Source organism: Esox lucius, chromosome 12, assembly GCF_011004845.1.
Source record: "Esox lucius isolate fEsoLuc1 chromosome 12, fEsoLuc1.pri, whole genome shotgun sequence".
Lineage (NCBI taxonomy): Eukaryota > Metazoa > Chordata > Actinopteri > Esociformes > Esocidae > Esox > Esox lucius.
Genome location: NC_047580.1, coordinates 27,299,095 through 27,318,738, shown reverse-complemented (window position 1 = coordinate 27,318,738; position 19,644 = coordinate 27,299,095). Strand labels below are relative to the sequence as shown.

The following is a 19,644-nucleotide window of genomic DNA, read 5'->3' as shown; positions in this document are numbered from 1 at the left end:
TCTCTCTCTCTCTCCAAGTATTGTAGGTTACTATCTCTCTCTTCTTGAATAAATATTTCAATTTTATCCTTTTTTATAAATTAACACATGGCTATCACTGTCCTCTTCCATTTTCAATGGGAACAGTATTTTATGTAATCATCTGTAAAATGTTACATTTAATTACGAAAACACTGGAGACAGGTAGCCTAGAGGCCCTACCTTATAGCAATACCTAAAACAGAGAGAATTATACTTATTTTTTCAGTCTTTGAGGGATCATAACTAGGTAGCTAGTAATAAGACTGTTTTCTCTCATTCTCTCCATGTTAATTTGTTTTTGTCTCAAACGGTGGGAAATTATCTCGGTAGATTGCATGATTGTACATCCATCTGATGTTCGAAGACAATTTGCAAAGGTGGATAAGAAATGTTCATGACCTGATGCTGTCAGACATTTCTAACTTTGCCAGCATGTTCTTTAGAACTCTCCTGTTAGTTGCATGTTATGTCATTTATTTTGGGATTTATGATCATTTCAAACTATAAGTTGTAGGTAGCATCAGATGGACCAAAAATATAGATAATTTTATTATAACCCTTCATCTGTTGTGGGAATTGATTAACTTATTATAGGAAATGAATAGATACAATCCATATTCAATACAAAAAACTGTAGATATTTGTTATATTATGAAAAATATAGTGAAAATAACTAAATTTAGGAAAATAGGGCATCTTGGAGACCATAACCCGAATGCTGTTTTACAAACCCGATTCCAAAAAAGTTGGGACACTGTATAAATTGTGAGTAAAAAGTAAAAAATCTCAAACTTATATTTAATTCACAATAGAATATAGATAACATATCGAATGTTGAAAGTGAGACATTTTGTAATGTCATGCCAAATATTGGCTCATTTTGGATTTCATGAGAGCAACACATTCCAAAAAAGTTGGGACAGGTAGCAATATGAGGCTGGAAAAGTTAAATGTACAGATAAGGAACAGCTGGAGGACCAATTTGCAACTTATTATGTCAATTGGCAACATGATTGTGTATCAAAAGAGCCTCTCAGAGTGGCAGTGTCTCTCAGAAGTCAAGATGGGCAGAGGATCACCAATACCCCCAATGCTGCGGCGAAAAATAGTGGAGCAATATCAGAAAGGAGTATCTCAGAAAAATTGCAAAGAGTTTGAAGTTATCATCATCCACAGTGCATAATATCATCCAAAGATTCAGAGAATCTGGAACAATCTCTGTGCGTAAGGGTCAAGGCTGGAAAACCATACTGGGGGCCTCAGACGGCACTGCATCACATACAGGAATGATACTGTAATGGAAATCACAACATGGGCTCAGGAATACTTCCAGAAAACATTGTCGGTGAACACAATCCACCGTGCCATTTGCCGTTGCCGGCTAAAACTTTATAGGTCAAAAAAGAAGCCGTATCTAAACAGGATCCAGAAATGCAGGCGTTTTCTCTGGGCCAAGGATCATTTAAAATGGACTGTGGCAAAGTGGAAAAGTGTTCTGTGGTCAGACAAATCAAGATTTGAAGTTCATTTTGGAAAACTGGGACACCATGTCATCCGGACTAAAGAGGACAAAGACAACCCAAGTTGTTATCAGTGCTCAGTTCAGAAGCCTGCATCTCTGATGGTATGGGGTTGCATGAGTGTGTGTGGCATGGGCAGCCTACACATCTGGAAAGGCACCATCAATGCTGACAGTCATTTCCAAGTTCTAAAACAACATATGCTCCTATCCAGACGTCATCTCTTTCAGGGAAGACCTTGCATTTTCCAACATGACAATGCCAGACCACATACTGCATCAATCACAATGTCATGGCTGCATAGAAGAAGGATCCGGGTACTGAAATGGCCAGCCTGCAGTCCAGATCTTTCACCCATAGAAAACATTTGGCACATCATAAAGAGGAAGGTGTGACAAAGAAGACCTAAGACAGTTGAGCAACTAGAAGCCTGTATTAGACAAGAATGGGACAACATTCCTTTTTATAAAGTTGAGCAACTTGTCTCCTCAGTCCCCAGACGTTTGCAGTCTGTTATAAAAAGAAGAGGGGATGCCACACAGTGGTAAACATGGCCTTGTCCTTAACTTTTTTGAGATGTGTTGATGCCATGAAATTTAAAATCAACTTATTTTTCCTTTAAAGTGATACATTTTCTCAGTTTAAACATTTGAAATGTCATCTATGTTGTATTCTGAATAAAATATTGAAATTTGAAACTTCCACATCATTGCATTCTGTTTTTATTCACCCACACCATAAATGTCTCTAAATGTACAAAGCAGACAAAGCAGCAAAAACAACAATAGGTAACATTTTCAACCTGGTAACTTATTTACTAGACACTTGTATCTACAAGATATTACAGTGTGAGTGAATATTACTGTGGAATTTTGATGTTTTTGATCCTGCAAATTACCCTTGAAATGGTTCAATTAATTCATATTGAACAACCCCTGACCTCTGTGAAAAATATGAAAGCTTAACTGTTGAGACTGGTGCTTTGGATATGTCAACATTGGGCTGTGTCTGAAGAAATGGGTGAAGTGGCTAAGCTAAAATGTCAATAAATAGTTATCAAGATGTATATACAATGTTGACTAGCTAAGACCGCACCAAACATGCAATCATTAAAATAACAATAGGTAACAGTTCGGAAATGTTATATTGTCAACCACACAGTTGTATCTATAGGTTATAACAAGATGAGACCATTTTCAAGTGGAATTGTTCAGTTATTGATCCTGCAATTTACCCTTTTAAATGCACAATTTATCCTTACGGAATGACCCCTGACCTCTTTGAAAAATATGAACAGTTGAGACTGGTGCTTTGGTTATGTCAACTGGGGGCTAAGACTGAAGGAGTAGCTGAAGTAGCTTGCCTGTGTCTTTATCTAAGGCAAAGATATGGCCAAAAATCTATAAAATTATTGTCGAAATCACCATACAATATTGACCTTTTGTGACTGCACTAAACATGTAACCATACCAAAATCACAATAGGTAACATTTTGGGAGTATTACATCTAGCAACTTCACACTATTATCTGTAGGTTGGAACCAGATCAGACAAATCTACTGTTGAATTCATTAGTTATTGATCCTGAAAATTAACCTGCAAAGCATTCAATTCATCCTTTTGGAACGACTCCTTCATATGAATTTTTGGCCTTATCTTGGGTTTGGATGAAGATACAGGCAAGCTACTTCAGCAACTCCTTCAAGACTAGTTTCTAGGTGACATATTCTAAGCAATAGTCTCAACTCCCAAGCTTTCATATTTTACACAGAGGTCAGGGGTCGTTCCCTAAGGATGAATTGATAGCAAATCTGGTTGATAGCATGACTTGGGCATTTTAGAGCAGAACTGAGCACAACCATGTGTTCCAGAGACTCTCCTGGTTCAAAGGGAGTCCCTTATGAGTTTGTAATTCTAACCATTCGATCATGGCGATTGTTTGTGTGAAAAGACAACTGTCACTGACTACTCTGGATGGATTCGGCTGTAAGACTCAGTGTGCGCCCCCCCAAAACGTAAATGCTCCAGCTGTTTAAGTCATTTTTATTTCTGAGAGGTGCAGATATTAAAAAGCAACTCAACATGACTTGCAAATTGCTTCTCGGAAGTCTGTGGAGCTATGGACAAAGGAAGTGATAACAACATGCCAGACTTATCACAAATTCAGCTCTAGGATTTGAACCCACAACCTTTTAGTTATAGGCCCAGAGCTCTAACCACTAGGCCATCTGCCATTAAAATGCTGTCAAGCCATCTGTACTCTAGGTTGCCCAGGGCACCCATCCCAGAGGAGGGACTCACAGGGCTAGAAAACTCTTATAAAGCTGAGTTAATGTGAGGGCTACGCCTTTGCCCGTGTTGATCGTATCCGTGCTCTGCTAGAGGTAGGACGCTGGATGACTGGTGTTACTCACCGAAGTACTTAACTGTTGTTATGGTTATTATGTATTATGTATGTCAATGCATTCTCCACAGCCAGTTGCACTTTAACATCTTTATTTATCTTATTTATATGCCTAACATAATGTTTATGTGCCTATGGTGGTTAACAGTGCATGAACATATACAATGGGTTTTACAGTAGGCAATGTCCATTGATGACGGTGATCAAACTACTGAATCGATGAATGTATTTTTTATACAGCCATGTGTTTAGGTATTTGTTCAGGTTACGTCAGCTTCCTGCTTTCAGGACAGCAGAGGTGATGGTTATAATATGAAAAATATGGTAAAATGCTGTAAAAGGGTCATTGTATTCTAATATGGCTCATAATTTTCCTTATGATAATTCCTACTTACCAGGCTGTCTTGGTAAAAGGTCATAACAATTCTAATCAATTCTAATCTACAGTTTGCAAACATAAAATAAATCAAAATCAATTTTGATTTGGTATAACACGATTTCAGTTAAAGTATACTTACTATTGCACAATCATATCACCAACTTGTGTATATGAATTTATAAACTTAACAATACTGTCATGAACATTAATATTCTGTTACCAAGCTTCTTACACTATGATAAAGATTAAGGAGTTCTGTTTAGGATGACCAAAGGACTGTGACTAATGTCCTGTGTCTCTTCACACCAGGAGGTAATGAATACCGCATATATCACTGTGTAGAGCCTCAGGATGTCACTGTGTAGAGCCTCAGGCCGTCACTGTGTAGAGCCTCAGGCCGTCACTGTGTAGAGCCTCAGGACGTCACTGTGTAGAGCCTCAGGACGTCACTGTGTAGAGCCTCAGGCCGTCACTGTGTAGAGCCTCAGGACGTCACTTTGTAGAGCCTCAGGAGGTCACTGTGTAGAGCCTCAGGACGTCACTGTGTAGAGCCTCAGGACGTCACTGTGTAGAGCTTCAGGCCGTCACTGTGTAGAGCCTCAGGAGGTCACTGTGTAGAGCCTCAGGAGGTCACTGTGTAGAGCCTCAGGAGGTCACTGTGTAGAGCCTCAGGACGTCACTGTGTAGAGCCTCAGGACGTCACTGTGTAGAGCTTCAGGCCGTCACTGTGTAGAGCATCAGGAGGTCACTGTGTAGAGCCTCAGGACGTCACTGTGTAGAGCTTCAGGACGTCACTGTGTAGAGCTTCAGGACGTCACTGTGTAGAGCCTCAGGCCTTCACTGTGTAGAGCCTCAGGCCTTCACTGTGTAGAGCCTCAGGCCTTCACTGTGTAGAGCCTCAGGAGGTCACTGTGTAGAGCCTCAGGAGGTCACTGTGTAGAGCCTCAGGAGGTCACTGTGTAGAGCCTCAGGAGGTCACTGTGTAGAGCCTCAGGAGGTCACTGTGTAGAGCCTCAGGAGGTCACTGTGTAGAGCCTCAGGAGGTCACTGTGTAGAGCCTCAGGACGTCACTGTGTAGAGCTTCAGGCCGTCACTGTGTAGAGCTTCAGGCCGTCACTGTGTAGAGCCTCAGGAGGTCACTGTGTAGAGCCTCAGGAGGTCACTGTGTAGAGCCTCAGGAGGTCACTGTGTAGAGCCTCAGGACGTCACTGTGTAGAGCTTCAGGCCGTCACTGTGTAGAGCATCAGGAGGTCACTGTGTAGAGCCTCAGGACGTCACTGTGTAGAGCTTCAGGACGTCACTGTGTGCAGTCTTGTATGGCTGTCAGTTCCCTCCATGTAATTGTACTCCTAATGATTTTCTATTTGATAGTGGCTAATAGTTAGAAAATGTTAGCATACACTCTCCAAGGATGTCACTAACCAGCTTTTCCGTAAGTTACAGTTGAAATATTTCCTAATTTCTCAAAAGCTGTTAACAGATGCATGCACACACACACACACACACACACGCTCGTTAACTTAGCTATCCAAATGGGGGCTCCAAAGTTGATTGCTTTTCACTAATGAGCTTACTCAATCAATCAAATGCATTTTTATATCAGCCCTTTTTACATCAGCGGTTGTCACAAAGTGCCTGGCCAGCTAATTGTTAGTCGAAACTGAAATATTATGATGTGACAAACACCCTACTTATACTAACCCTACCCTAACCCTAACATTTATTGATCAACGTTGACTTAAACCCTAGCCTTAAACTAACATTTATGCCTAGCTTTAATTAACCTAGTCCCAATGACTAAACCCTAACCCTAAACCTAACTGGTATTGCCCAACCATAAAACTTACCCCAAATATTATGTTTTTGGAAATGGGGATGGGGAAAAATGCCCGCTCTAGTCACCATTTTCTGATTCAAGCAGTTTGAAGACAATTGTTGTCCCTGTTTTATATAGCTAGTTAAGTCAGAAACAAGAACACACACACATCTCACTTCGCATACAGAAATTGGCACCTCACTGTCCCTCAGGTCAAGTTCTTAAAGTGTTGATGTTGATTAGCATAGCTTTGACTGAGCGGCCCCTTTGTCATGCATTTGCCACTCTGAATCAAGTTCAACACCTGCAGCCACAGGCCTGTCAAAGCGCACATATTTACCAGGGATGATGTTGACACAAAAACCTATTTACATATCAAAAAAAGACTGCATGTTCAACAGCCCTTCTCATTTACTAGGAAGAAACAATGACCCACGCACACCTGCTGCACAATGATCAATATAAGTAATACATCTTGCCATCCTTGTTATTTGTGGATAGCCTAACCGTGGATGTTGCTCACTTGTGTAAGATACAGTATCTTTTTCCCCAATTCCCTAATGTAATGAATTACTTTGGACTTAACCGATGGTTGAAGGTAATGCAGTAGGGCTATAAAGGGACTTGGGTTTCATTTGGGATGCAAATGATGTATGCCAGGAAGTAAACGTTTGATATGCAGGCTAATTGAATTCGCTTTGAGTGTTTTTAATGTTAGAACCTTGCTTCATACTTTAATTCTTCATTAGCATGTGGCATATTTACATCCATTTCCCGTAATGCACTTTTGTAACTAAGTAGTTCTAAATTATTCAGGGAATTTGTCCAACTCGTACTATGTTTTGATCTTAAGTATGCCATTAATGAATAATTAAGACGCTGGGTTATACAGTTAAGCCTGTTATGTTTAATCATTGGTGGATTCAGTTAAACAGGTGGGGGATGGAAAATCTTCCCAGGTCTGCTGGTTCCCAGACGTAGGAGAGGCAATGAGGAGGAAATTGAGAAAGAAATGCATTTGAAATCAAATTTGTAGGGTCTTTGGCAATTTTATTAAATAATGTAATATTGGTCGGTGAAACAAGCCCTAAATGTGTTAAAAGAATATATGTAATGTGCCTATAGTTTACACGCTCTGACTCACTTTGACTTTAGGTATGACCCTAAGAGAAGTGCAGTATTTGACAGCGTTTGCTGAGTTGGATCACATATATGCATTGAAGTGATGTATTGTTTAGATCTTGTGTTCATAGCATACTGCTTTTAGTTATGTATATATGTACATAAATAACACCTTTATATTTAAATTGTTTTTTTTCTGTCCCTGTTTGCATTTTGGTGTAGATAAAGCACAGCTTGCACCCAGAATAATTGCGGACCAAAATGCTCCTCTGAAAACCAGTCACGGTGCGGTGAGGATCAGTGCCACCATCCCGTACACCTCCAGTTCCCCTCACTCCACAAACACATCCTGGACTTGTCTTCGTGTCACACGTCTTCAACTATTCACACCGGGTCCCAATCATCTCGTTAGTATGTGTTTAAATGTTTCCCCTCTGCTCCCCACATTTGTCCATCATAGTTGTTGGTACTGTCTGTCTGTCTGTCTGTCAGTCAGTCAGTCAGTCAGTCAGTCACATGTGACCAGTGAGTGTTTCTGTTTGGCTGTCTAAGGATTCAGCCCCTTTGTTTTCTTTTAGTTTGTTTTTGTGTATGCTCGTGTTTAATTTTCATTAAAAACCCTACACCGAGTGTATGCGCCTGGTTCCTCCGCTACTGCCACCGTTACAGAATGATCGACCAAAAAGGAACCCGCAGGCGTGGGAATAAAACCTGCCATGGTCACAGGGGTAACACCCTGTGGCCGTGGGAGAAGCCAGAGATGCCGGAGGAGGAAGCTCTGCATCTCTGCGCTTATTCCGGCTACTCCCCTCCGATTTATCCTATGAGAGGGGAGTATTCCTGGAGAGGTGATTGGGGGTCTGACTCCCTCTCCTCGGACAATGAGGAGGTGGTGTATGGGAGAGTGGAGGAAGACCCCCTGGGGGAGCAAAGCTGGAGGTCGCCCCAAGAAAATGTTGGCGGGGTGCTATGGGGCGTAGACCAATGGGGAGAGGTCAAGCCCCTCACTCGGCAGGAGGAGGATGTGTTTAAAGGGCTCCTACAGGAGAAGCAGGAGGCGGAGAGGACGGGACGTAAGAGAGGAGGCCGTAGGAGGAAGCGGCAGCCCGTGCCTCCTACCTGCCACGGGTTGGACGGGACGAGTAGTCCCCTGGCCATTCGGCGTGCCCCACTCCCTGCTCTGCGGCCTGCCACCGCCCGGCGGCCCCCTGCTTCCCCAGCTGCTGCTCCGCAGTCGGCCTTACGTCCGGTGCCAACCCCAAGGTGCCGGGTGTTCCCAGCTCCCCCACGCTGCCCAGTGGCCGCAGCCGCCAGCTCCCCCACGCTGCCCAGTGGCCGCCGCCGTCAGTTCCCCTCACTCCACAAACACATCCCGGGCTTGTCTTCGTGTCACATGTCTTCAACTATTTACACCAGGTCCCAATCATCTCGTCAGTATGTGTTTAAATGTTTCCCCTCTGCTCCCCACATTTGTCCATCATTGTTGGTACTGTCTGTATGTCACGCGTAACCGGGGAGTGTTTCTGTTTTGCTGTCTAAGGATTCAGCCCCTTTGTTTTCTTTAAGTTTGTTTTTGTGTAGGTTTAATTTTCATTAAAAACCCTACACCGAGTGTATGCGCCTTGTTCCTCCACTATCGCCACCGTTACAGAATCTCATACATTTTAAATGTCTTACTGCAATGGATTGTCCTGTAGATAGAGTGAGGTTAGGTGTACTTTCTCCATAAAAATAATACCATCTGTCGTCTTCCTACCTGCACCATGCACCAAATATATATATTTGTGCATAATATATTGGAATATTTAGTTTATATCAAATACAATTGACATCACTGATGATCAGTCTTTCAATCCATTGGCTTTGTTTATGAATTTTGAGAGTATGACTTTTGTTACATTTCTCCAGAAAGATCCCTCTGCTTTGCAACTAAAACAGTGGCAGGGATGACATTGTGTTATTGTTCTACCGACAACTGGCTTTACTGTCAATCTGCCATCCAAAAAGCTCTGATGAACAATTGCAAGGCCGCAGGGCTGGCTGGACTGTCACATCTGCATGTCTATTTTTCTCTCAAGTGCATTAGTAGAACACAGCGCCGTCACACTGGGCTATCACCGTGCTCTCTGAGTGTTGGCAGCAGTGGTGTAAAGGACGCTGCTCTGTCCCTGTAGTCATAGTGTCATAACATTTATTTAATACATTCCGCTAATTTCATTCCGCGGTGGAATGTGTACTCTGGCACACTGCACCAACACATTGTAGCGGCTATGTGGAAACGCCACTTGTCCTAAATCACTCAACGCACTGTACAGCGAAGCTCTTTGTCTGTGATATGATTCATTTGTATACGTGCGGTGATCTTCTCTCTTAGCCAATCACAGCTTAGCTGTTCACACATCTTGTTCCCCCGCACACCGATCATAAAATGAATTAGTGTTGGGCTGAATCATTTCTCAAAGTGTCTTAAAATGGCTGTCTATGTGGATGTGAGTTCATATGCTAAATTACAGACGTTATGAGATTTTAATTAAAACAGCAGCCTAACAGCATAATAACTGACAAGTAAGACGCGTCGCTCCATCAAGCAATTTCCAGTTCTTGCCTCACAACCATATGGTTTGTGGCAACAGGTGGTTTGTGATTGACCCTCCAGTAATAGCCAGACAATGCACATGTGAAGAAGGCTAGATCAGCTAGAGTACATGGAGAAAGTAATTGAGTCCTTTGAAGAGGTGCAGACAGTTATAATTTGTTGTCCCCCTGAGCAGATCCATTCCTCATTACCTGGGTACAAGAAAGGATTAAAGGACCTGAGAGTGGGTCCAACCAGGATTTGAGGAGACACTTGCCTGACGACTCAAGGTGAAATCGTCCACAGCATGTTTCATTTTATTTCAGTTTGGGACGCCTTCCATTGCATTTAAGAGAAAATAGTAGATTGCTATAGGAAGTATTCTTCAGTTGGATGGATCATCTCAAACCTATTAGAGCATTGTGACCAATGACTCCTGTTGTACCCATGTGTTTTGGCTCTGGGCCAACCCACGGGTTTCATGGGACCGCTCTGAATGTTTGTTTTTGTGATCTATAGATAGTCCTGATCATGGAGTTTGTGTGGCCAGGCAAGGTGAACACTGACTGAGATTAGAACCCAATTATCTCAGAAACATTCTGAAGACCTACCCCACAAAAAATTTTGATGTCTCTGTTTTTAATGAAGTGGCTCCGTCTTGACTCAATTACACAGTATATGGGAATCCGGGCCTGACTAGCCTCAAAATAATTTTATATGTAGGCTGGAGAGGCATGAAATAAATTTTTTCCACATCTCATTCGTCATTATGTTGATTAAATTAGGGTTGATTAAATAATGTTCCACTCAGTAAGAATGTAATTGAGGCTCAGGGTCAGAAAGTTCACGAAGAGTTTCAATATAACTGTGCACACATGTCAAGTCAATTAAAACAAGTTTGCACCAGTCACATGCCCCAGTCCTGTAGGGACAGACTGTAGATTAATGTAAATTAATGAATTCATCCAAAATATATCTCGGGGGGGTCCAACTTCTATCATAACGATGATCTTAAAGAAAATCTAATATGTGTTCGCTCATGAGTAGAACAAAACATTACCAAGACAATATAACTATTACATTTTATGGAATGCTGACACTGCAAATCACTAGCACCCACGTTTATTGTTTTCTTTTACTTGGCCCTTATATTAAATAACATTCAGGAAAAGAGCATCTTAATGTACACAGACAAACTTGCAAGTTCCTCTCGACGTTGATGCACAAATACGTATCCAAATACACTCAAAAGGCTGTTAAGCCACAGCCCCATACAAAAAATTATTCAGAAGTTGACAACAGGCAGTGATTATGTCAGGTTAGATTATGTCTTCCACACAGAATAACTCTCTCCAACAGTAAGTCTCTTCCTCCTCTTCCCGACTCCTACTAAATACACTTTGGGAAACATTAAGCACATTAAGCGCAGGCAATCACATTTTGGAGGAGGGCGAGGAGGAGGAGGAGGAGGAGGAGGAGGAGGAGGAGGGAGAGGAGCAGTAAGAAGTGTTAGGCACAGGGGGATTATCTTCGCTCGGGGAGGGAGTGATACCTGAGGGGACAAAAACCAAGGGGGGGATCAGCCGACCTGAGAAAAACAAGCAGCCCGCTGGTCTTAACGAGGGACTTTTTGTTATTACACATACAGGCAGATGTATTAGCGTGGAACGGTGGGGGGAGGAGTCCGGTGGGAGGTGGGGGAGAAAAGAGACGGGCATCAACATCCACGCTGACCAACATGAGTTAGGGTGTTGCGTTTTTGGTGGGTTTGGGTTAGACGCAAGCTTTTAGTATCTGTGTGTTCTGTGCAGAGTGCACTCTGTGATCTGCTGCTGTTCACCGTTGGGGGGGGGGGGGGGGGCTGGAACAGGGGACAATGGGAGACAGGAGGGAGAACAAAAGAAACAGGGGCTCTAGCATCCATATTTTGTTTGCCAGCGCATCAGAATAAATGTGATGCAATAATTATATTCTCTAGAATACCTGGGGGCATTAGTGATTCATTAAGCCCCTACACTGTCGTACGCACAAACTGAGGCACAAACACACAGACACACAGTCTTCAAACGTTAGCTGTATATGTACACACACACTTAATAATACAGACACACACACACACACACAAACTTGACCCAGATCATGCAAACTCACATTTAGACATGCACACACACACACACCAACCTCCACACATGGAGACACTTGAGAGACAGTACAAGACAGAATCAGCTGTACGAACGGAGAGAAGTTGAATTTGTCTTCTCTCTACGCCAAGAGGCTGTGTCAGTGTGGGTGCAGTTCCGCATGTGTTACGTTCTGTGAGTCTCCTTGGATGAGCACGTTGCTGAGACACAGTGCGGAGAGAGAGAGAGAGAGAATGCAGCTGGGAGCATGAGTCCTGACGGAGAGGAGTATGACATGTTCTGTCAGAAAGCTGTGACCCTGATTGTTGACCTTTGCCTCCAGAACAACCAGCTACTGGACCAAGACACCTGTCAGGATTTCCTATTTATGCTGTCCAACCAGAATTTGGACCACAAGGAACCAGGTAAGAACATTTTGTAAATACCAACAGAACGTAATGCATGTTATGTTACAATGTCTACAGTCCTGAACGGACCCTGTGTTTCTGCACTTTTACTTGTTATTAGTAATTAGTTTTTCCTTCTGCCACCTCTTGTTTCTCAAAAGCTAAGCTCCCATTTCTGTCATTTTTGCTGAATTTGCTCTACTTCGCGTAATAACCTTTGTGTACCGTTTAAAATATTGTGACTTAAAAACAAGTTGATACATGCCACATGGTATACATCGAATGCATTTTTGCAGAATATTCTAGATTACTACTTATTATGTGTTTCTTTTGTTATCCTCACTGCCCTTGATAACTTGAATGCTTGCATGAGGGTCACATTAGGCCTTGTGCACATCTAATGAGTTTTTGTAACCCATGGGCAGAGCAGCCATAGGTACATAAACCAACCTCAGAGTGACTTTTTTGTTTGTCTGGGTTAGCAGAGCTGCCATAACACTAATAAATCAGCCTTTAGCTGACTAATGTCCGCTAACATTGTAACAGATGGGAACACACCCTTCCCTGCAACTGAAACAAATAATGTGTGAATGGGCAAACTTAATTAGAGGACTCATGAGGAAAGCACAATTTACCTCAGTGAACATTCTTACTAAGTGCTATTTATGGTACAAAATCTGTATGTTTAATTAAAATACCATGAGAAAACATCTAAAGATCTAAAGTTTTTTTTGAAAGGTTTCTTGTTTTTACCTGGTCTATCTGCGCATCGTTCTCTTGCTGCTAGGGTATACAAAACTGTACATAATTTTGTTTTCCTTGTGACTGTGCATGTGCCAACTTCCCTGTCCATCTCAGTCCTTCTCATGTTTGAGGTGCAAGCATGCGTGTTACTCAAGGAGTGCACTTCACTGAAAACAAGATGAGCTGTAGCTAGTAGTTGTATTTACCAATCTAGCTTGTTCTTTTTTCTTTTAAACTATACTGCACTAACACTACCAACTTGTCTTACTACAAATAAGTGGAGTAAATGTGAGAAAGGAGATACTGGGAGAAAAAGTTGGATCATAATCACACAATGCAATAGTAATCAGTAAAAAAAAATACATTTGAAGAAAAACAGACCCCTATTGGACCATCAATGTGAGATTAGAAGAGATTCAAATCAAGGTAAGAGATAAATTATGGTTTAAAGTTCTTATTCAACTGTGTTTTTTTACCACACTTTTATTGAAAGTTAATGAAGCTCTGATGTTTTAGCTTTCTCATCAGAAGAAACCATCCTGTTAGCTAAAGACAGTAATGACTGACTTCAACTCAGAACCTAACTAATATGAGCTAGCAAAACTAGATAGTTCACATATAAATACCAAACAAGTGGAAGCTAGTTCACTTTAAAACCTAACCATCTTTGGCCAAATTGTAACACTGCTACCTTACAATTTATGTTGTGAGTTTTTAGCATAATAGCTAACTAGCTATATATGTTATGATGTAGGTGTAAAATATAGTTGACTAATGGTTCAATTACAGCACCAGTGTAGCAACAGTGTACTTTCATATACCTTAATAGTCTTGCAGGTCTTTTGTAAAGGACAAAGCTGTAGTGGTTGCTACTTAAGACTATAATGGACACTGAATGCCATGGTGAATCTCGCACTCAGCCGAGTTGAAGATCTTCTGTGTCCTGTGACCCCAACAGTGAAACCAACTTCCTCCTGAAGCTTGGATAGCCGAATCCCATTTGGGCTCTCCGTGGCTCAAGAGGTGTGTCTCAGTTTCACTTATGCAGACTCTGCTGGAGGTCCATTTACACGAGCATAGCATGTCCGCTAGATTAAATGCAGATCCGCAAAGGTTGAAGATAGTTTTAGACATGGAGCCCCAGTTAGAGGTTTGCTGACATCTGGGCAGTACAGGGCTTTGTTAGATTTGTTACCTACCCAGCAAAGTTCATGTTATGGATTTCCTGATGTTATTCCTGATCTCAAAAATGGAGGAAAACATATATTCCTGATGACCTATCATCGTTTCACTTTCTCCTCGCTGTCCTTATGTTCCTCAATCATCTGTGAAAGCAGTTTTCCATAAGTCAAGCTTCTTACTCTATGCTCAGGGCATTTTTGCCACCTTCTCTTGTTTCTTTAGTCCTACACCTCACCCCCACTCCAACTTTCCTCTCTGCAGATTACTTCATCCATCATTAGACTAGGACTAGCTGTGTGGGGAGACTCATATGACCGACAATATGAGGAGGAGAATACTATATTTTACACTCAACCAATGTTGCACTGCGCAGCTCAGTCTTCAACATTCAAGACAAATCAGTCTTCTCCTCTGTTTTCCAACTTGAGTTTTCCTACCATTGAATTAAAAACATTGCACTGGTCTGGTTTTGCTGTATGGTTTTCACTGATAGTTTTTTAGCACATTCCCAAGTGCCTTATGATTGGGCTACACACAATTTACAAATATGTGAGGGCACCCTTTTCTGAAACTGATCCCTAGAAGCATTAATGTTGTCGCAAGTCGCATTTCCACAAAAATATATTATAATAGCAGAATCAACAACTTCCCTGTTGTGAATAAATAAATCAATAAATGTTCAATGTTTGTGGATAAATCTCTATTGCTACCTTTTTATGCCTATGCCTAAAAAAAGATCAAAACCAGGAAAAGCATAGGTGTGATTTTGTGTTGGATAACATACCTGCAACTTTCCAGATTGGGGGACTAATATGAGTTTTATCAAACATTTTAAAATAGCTGTTATTGTACTTGGTACCTTGTTCAAGGGCACAATGGTAGGAGATGGTAGAACTAATGGATCAGAGACGACCAGCTTTCTATTTCAATTTACAAATGAAGGTAACACTTTATTTTGAGAGTCCCAAAAGTTTGCCTCTAGGTCCTCTACAGATTGTCTACTGACTACCTGTAACATTTTAACCAGCTATCTACTAACCCTAACACTTATCTATATCCTAACCTTCATTACATCCCTAAACATAGCCCTTAAACCTTTTTCTAACCTTAACCTTAGCAATTAGTTATCAATCAATAGTTTGTTTAAAGTTTCTTGAAAGTTTGTTGACAGTATTTCTATCTGTAGAACATCTACAGATATTGGGACTCTCAAAATAAAGTGTAATCCAAATGGATTCTGCCAGCAAGCATAATAATGTGAGGGGAGACATTGAAGTACCATGATACCCTGTTCTATTGGACCAACTTGGTAAAAGATTGTGCCTGCACTTATAACATTTCATAATAATAATAATAATAAAACACAATACAACTTAAACATAATGCACAGCATTTTAAACAGAAAATTGTTTATATATTCAAAAACACACTCATTTGAACTAAAATTGAGATTAATCACTATTAACTACAGAGGTTTTTGCGATTCATTATTTTAATCGTTTGACAGCTCTGGTAATAATACATGAAATATAAGCCTGTGATAAATAAAAGCCTGTGATATATACATGAAATATAATACATGAAATATAAGCCACAGGATTAAAAATTGCGAAGAATTCTGTGTGGCTAAACTGTGTTTAAATTTATCGGAAGCATCTCCAGTATTCTTCCTATATTACTGATTCTATAAGGAAATACGTGTGCTACAGTCCAGATGATAGTTGCAGACCCATGTCTGTCTGAAGAGACAGATGAGATCATGTGAATCTGTGTCTGGTTCTGTGAGTTATTGAGGGTTGTAGGGTCACACTTTCAAGTCTACAATGCCGTGCAGACCATGAGCCCGGGCCGGTCAAACCTGGATAGGCTGTGAGGTGCGTGCCTTCACTGAATCAAATGTATGGGCTACATTATTTGAATATGGTTTATGTTGAGGTCAATAACTGATAAATGAGTAATTAGCATGTGTAACTGCAAGTTGTAGGAGCTATCCTCCATATGTTGATTTTAGGCTTGAATACTGTCATTCAGTGAAATCCTGAGGTGGTTTCTCCTTTTGCAATAAGGCATCCTTTACTGCAAAGTATACTCTTGTAAAAATGCCATTCCTTGTCTATAACTATGGTGTACTGGCTTGCCACTAAAATGCTCTGTAAATTAGATTTACCTGACTGCCGTCCACTTAAGCATCAACACTTACTAATGTAACTTTAACACCCTGGTTAACTGGCCTTCACTACATACAAAATGCCAGACACACGCCTGATACTAACTTATTTACAAATTTCCCCTCAACATCTGCTATTTTAAAAGTAACTTGCTATTAAAATAGCAGATTTTGATCTTAGATAGTTATGTCACAATCTACTACTGGTTACTCTAAAGAATGATGCCTCAACTAGACACTTTCATCCCTACTCACCCCATCAGAAACAAACTAACCGAGCTGTTACATGAACCAAGCACTTGCTAAGATGCCTATCTGTGTCTCTGCGCCATTAGGCAGGCCCCTGCTTTAATACTTTCTGGGCTAAATAACCCATGGTAGTAGCATCAAATGAGTCTTAGGGATTAAATTGGGGTATATGTAATACACGAACAGACTTCAAAGTCCATCTGTGTATTCCAGATGAAATAATGTGTTGGGGCCTAGAGTTCCATTGTCCTTAGGCATTCTCATCAGAAATACAGTGACATATGAGCTGTGTTTTTATAGTCTTATGAAGCTGTTTGATTTTGTTATGGTAAATAGTGATGGCTTAGCCGTGTGAAAGCTTACATTTCAGTTTCTCTTCTTTGTAAAGAAAACCAGAATCTAATTTGTGATGAATTTCATTATCAAAGATAATTGTTCTTGTACCTTTTGGGGTCTGATTGTGTGGCTGACCAACAGGGCAACCAAAAAGGGGGACCTCCTTTCCATGTTGGCGTCTCTGGTCAATGGTTTTGATCTTAGAAGTTGATTGAAGATGAGGTGTCTTTAAAGATGTAGCATCTCTGCATCTGTAACACCTTTATTGCATGATTTGATTCGGCTTTGTTTGGGTGCCATCGAAGTAACCTCCCTTGTTCTGGGTCCCATCGAGGAAACCACCCTTTGTCTGGGTCCCATCGAGGTAATCTCCTTTAGTCTGGGTGCCATCGAGGTAACCTCCTTTAGTCTGGGTCCCTTTCGAGGTAACCTCCTTTAGTCTGGGTCCCATTGAGGTAACCTCCTTTAGTCTGGGTCCCTTTCGAGGTAACCTCCTTTACTCTGGGTCCCATTGAGGAAACCTCCTTTAGTCTGGGTCCCATCAAGCTAACCTCCCTTTGTCTGGCGTCTCTCACACTCTCTTCAAAGTTGAAATAATGGATCCGGGCCCTGATGGTTCTAACAATTTGTATACAGTACTCTGCCATCTGAGAGAACTTTATTCTAATATATGGGTTGTGTGTATTTGTTTGCAAAACTCTATATAACATTAAGTAATTATAATTTATTGTATTTTCCAAAAGGTAACTGATTTCTTGTGAGATGGGTTGATGGACTGTCATAAAGAAGAAATGTGAAGAAACTGGGATGACAGAAAATGCATTGGAAGGCCCAGAAATATGTCTTTATCTGAACAATGCTTAAAGTTTATTCCCTTCAGGGACAGAAGAAAATCCAGTGCTTGCTCAGCATCTTGTAAGGTGTGTTGTAGCTAAGAAAACATTCATGTGGAAAGGCTACAAGCAGATGGGAATACACAAAAGACCAGAAAGCAAGGAGCCTTAATGCCTGTCTTTCTATGAAGCATGATGGTTTGTAAAGGTCTCAGATGCATTTCAGCCAAAAGTGAAGGGGATCTTGTCAAAAATCACTGGAATTACGAATACATGAGAATTGGTTCTCAGTTGACTTAGCTTGTCAAATAACTGTTGAATAGAGAATTAATGAGTCAGTTGGAAGCTGGTGATGATTAGGTGGCCCTGATGTTCCGGCCCGGACACTGGGATTAACAGCACACTCTAATGATTGGTGACATGGCAGCTCCCAGCACCCAGAGAGGTTGGGTTAAAAGCAGTCACATTTTGATTCGACCTTGTGTTCAACTGATGTCCAGGTGAATTTGCTCTTTTAATTTTAATCTGGAAAATGCCACAGTGCACAGGTCAGTGTGACCCCCCTTCACTGATCTGGAGCAATGGGATTTAATCCCCAGACCTGAGAGAAGTGTTCCCTGCTGGCTCTATAACCTCAGTTCCAGCTACATCTGATCTCCCATCCAGGCAACAACCAGGACCGATTCTGATCAACTTCAGAGGCAAGAAGCGATGGGTTGCAAGGAATCAATAGAGCACGACGGGACGAGGCAGCCCTGTCCGACATCTACCCATCTGCTCTGGCCGGCGAATTTACAATCCCCTCCACAGAACCCCTCGGCACCGTCGGTATACCGTGACCAAGACTCAAAGAACTTAATGCAGTCCAGACATGTGACTTAGACCTCTGTGCCCCTTGGAGGTTCTATCACTTGTATATTTGATATTTAAATTCACTTTTCTTGTGTGACTTAATCTCTGCATGTTGGATATTATTCCTTGCAGCAGTGAACTGACAACTCCTACCCATTTAATCTATTTGTTTCAATAGAGTTTTATTTTGTTCTTAAAGGTATTGGCCAATGGAATGGCTGGAAAATATTTAGCTCATTCACTTCAGGTGATGTCACTTCTAGTTACATGTATTGTAATAAATTTGGATATTCATAGAACAATCGATAGAAGGAATGAAATAGCATGTATATAACACATGTAATGTTCATGTATTTGACCTGATTATAGTATGTTTGTGTTAATGGCTGTGTTCAATGAGAGGGCTACATTGCACATATGTTTATATCAACAGAATAAGATGTAAATTCAGAGGGTTTAGTAAGGGCATGGCACATACGCATGACTGTTTGTATGGCATGACTGAGGAGCCAGCCAGGGATTTGGGACTCTAGGGAGGTACACAAGAAATGTCATTCAGCAGTGTTTCTGCTAGAATGGACCACTGTGTCAGAGGGTACGTGTCACACCATTCTAGACCAAATCCTTTGTCACTTTGCGTTATCCTCAGCCAGGGAATGGAATGTACTTCACTATGCCGTGGGTATCCGTCACTAAGCTGTGAGGGCATTACATGCCATTATGTGTTATACACCCATCCCTTCAAATGTATTCTGACACATGAAAGCAAAACACAAGATGCTTAGCTACAGTGGGGAGAACAAGTATTTGATACACTGCCGATTTTGCAGGTTTTCCCACTTACAAAGCATGTAGAAGTCTGTAGTTTTTATCATAGGTACTCTTCAACTGTGAGTGATGGAATCTAAAACAAAAAT

The 19,644-nt window shown here is 41.2% G+C and overlaps 1 protein-coding gene across 4 annotated transcripts in view; it reads left to right on the top strand.

Annotated features, from left to right (window-relative positions):
* Positions 1-12,036: 12,036 nt before the first annotated feature.
* syt6a (synaptotagmin VIa) overlaps positions 12,037-19,644 on the top strand; it is a 56,521-nt gene continuing 48,913 nt past the window's right edge. For 2 of the 4 annotated variants that reach the window (XM_020051369.2, XM_010875323.4), the window contains exon 1: positions 12,037-12,382. In XM_020051369.2, the coding sequence (XP_019906928.1) occupies positions 12,226-12,382 (157 nt within the window). In that variant the 5' untranslated portion in view covers positions 12,037-12,225. The remainder of the gene's footprint in view (positions 12,383-19,644) is intronic. The other 2 variants (XM_010875324.3, XM_034296133.1) reach the window with 2 other exon arrangements.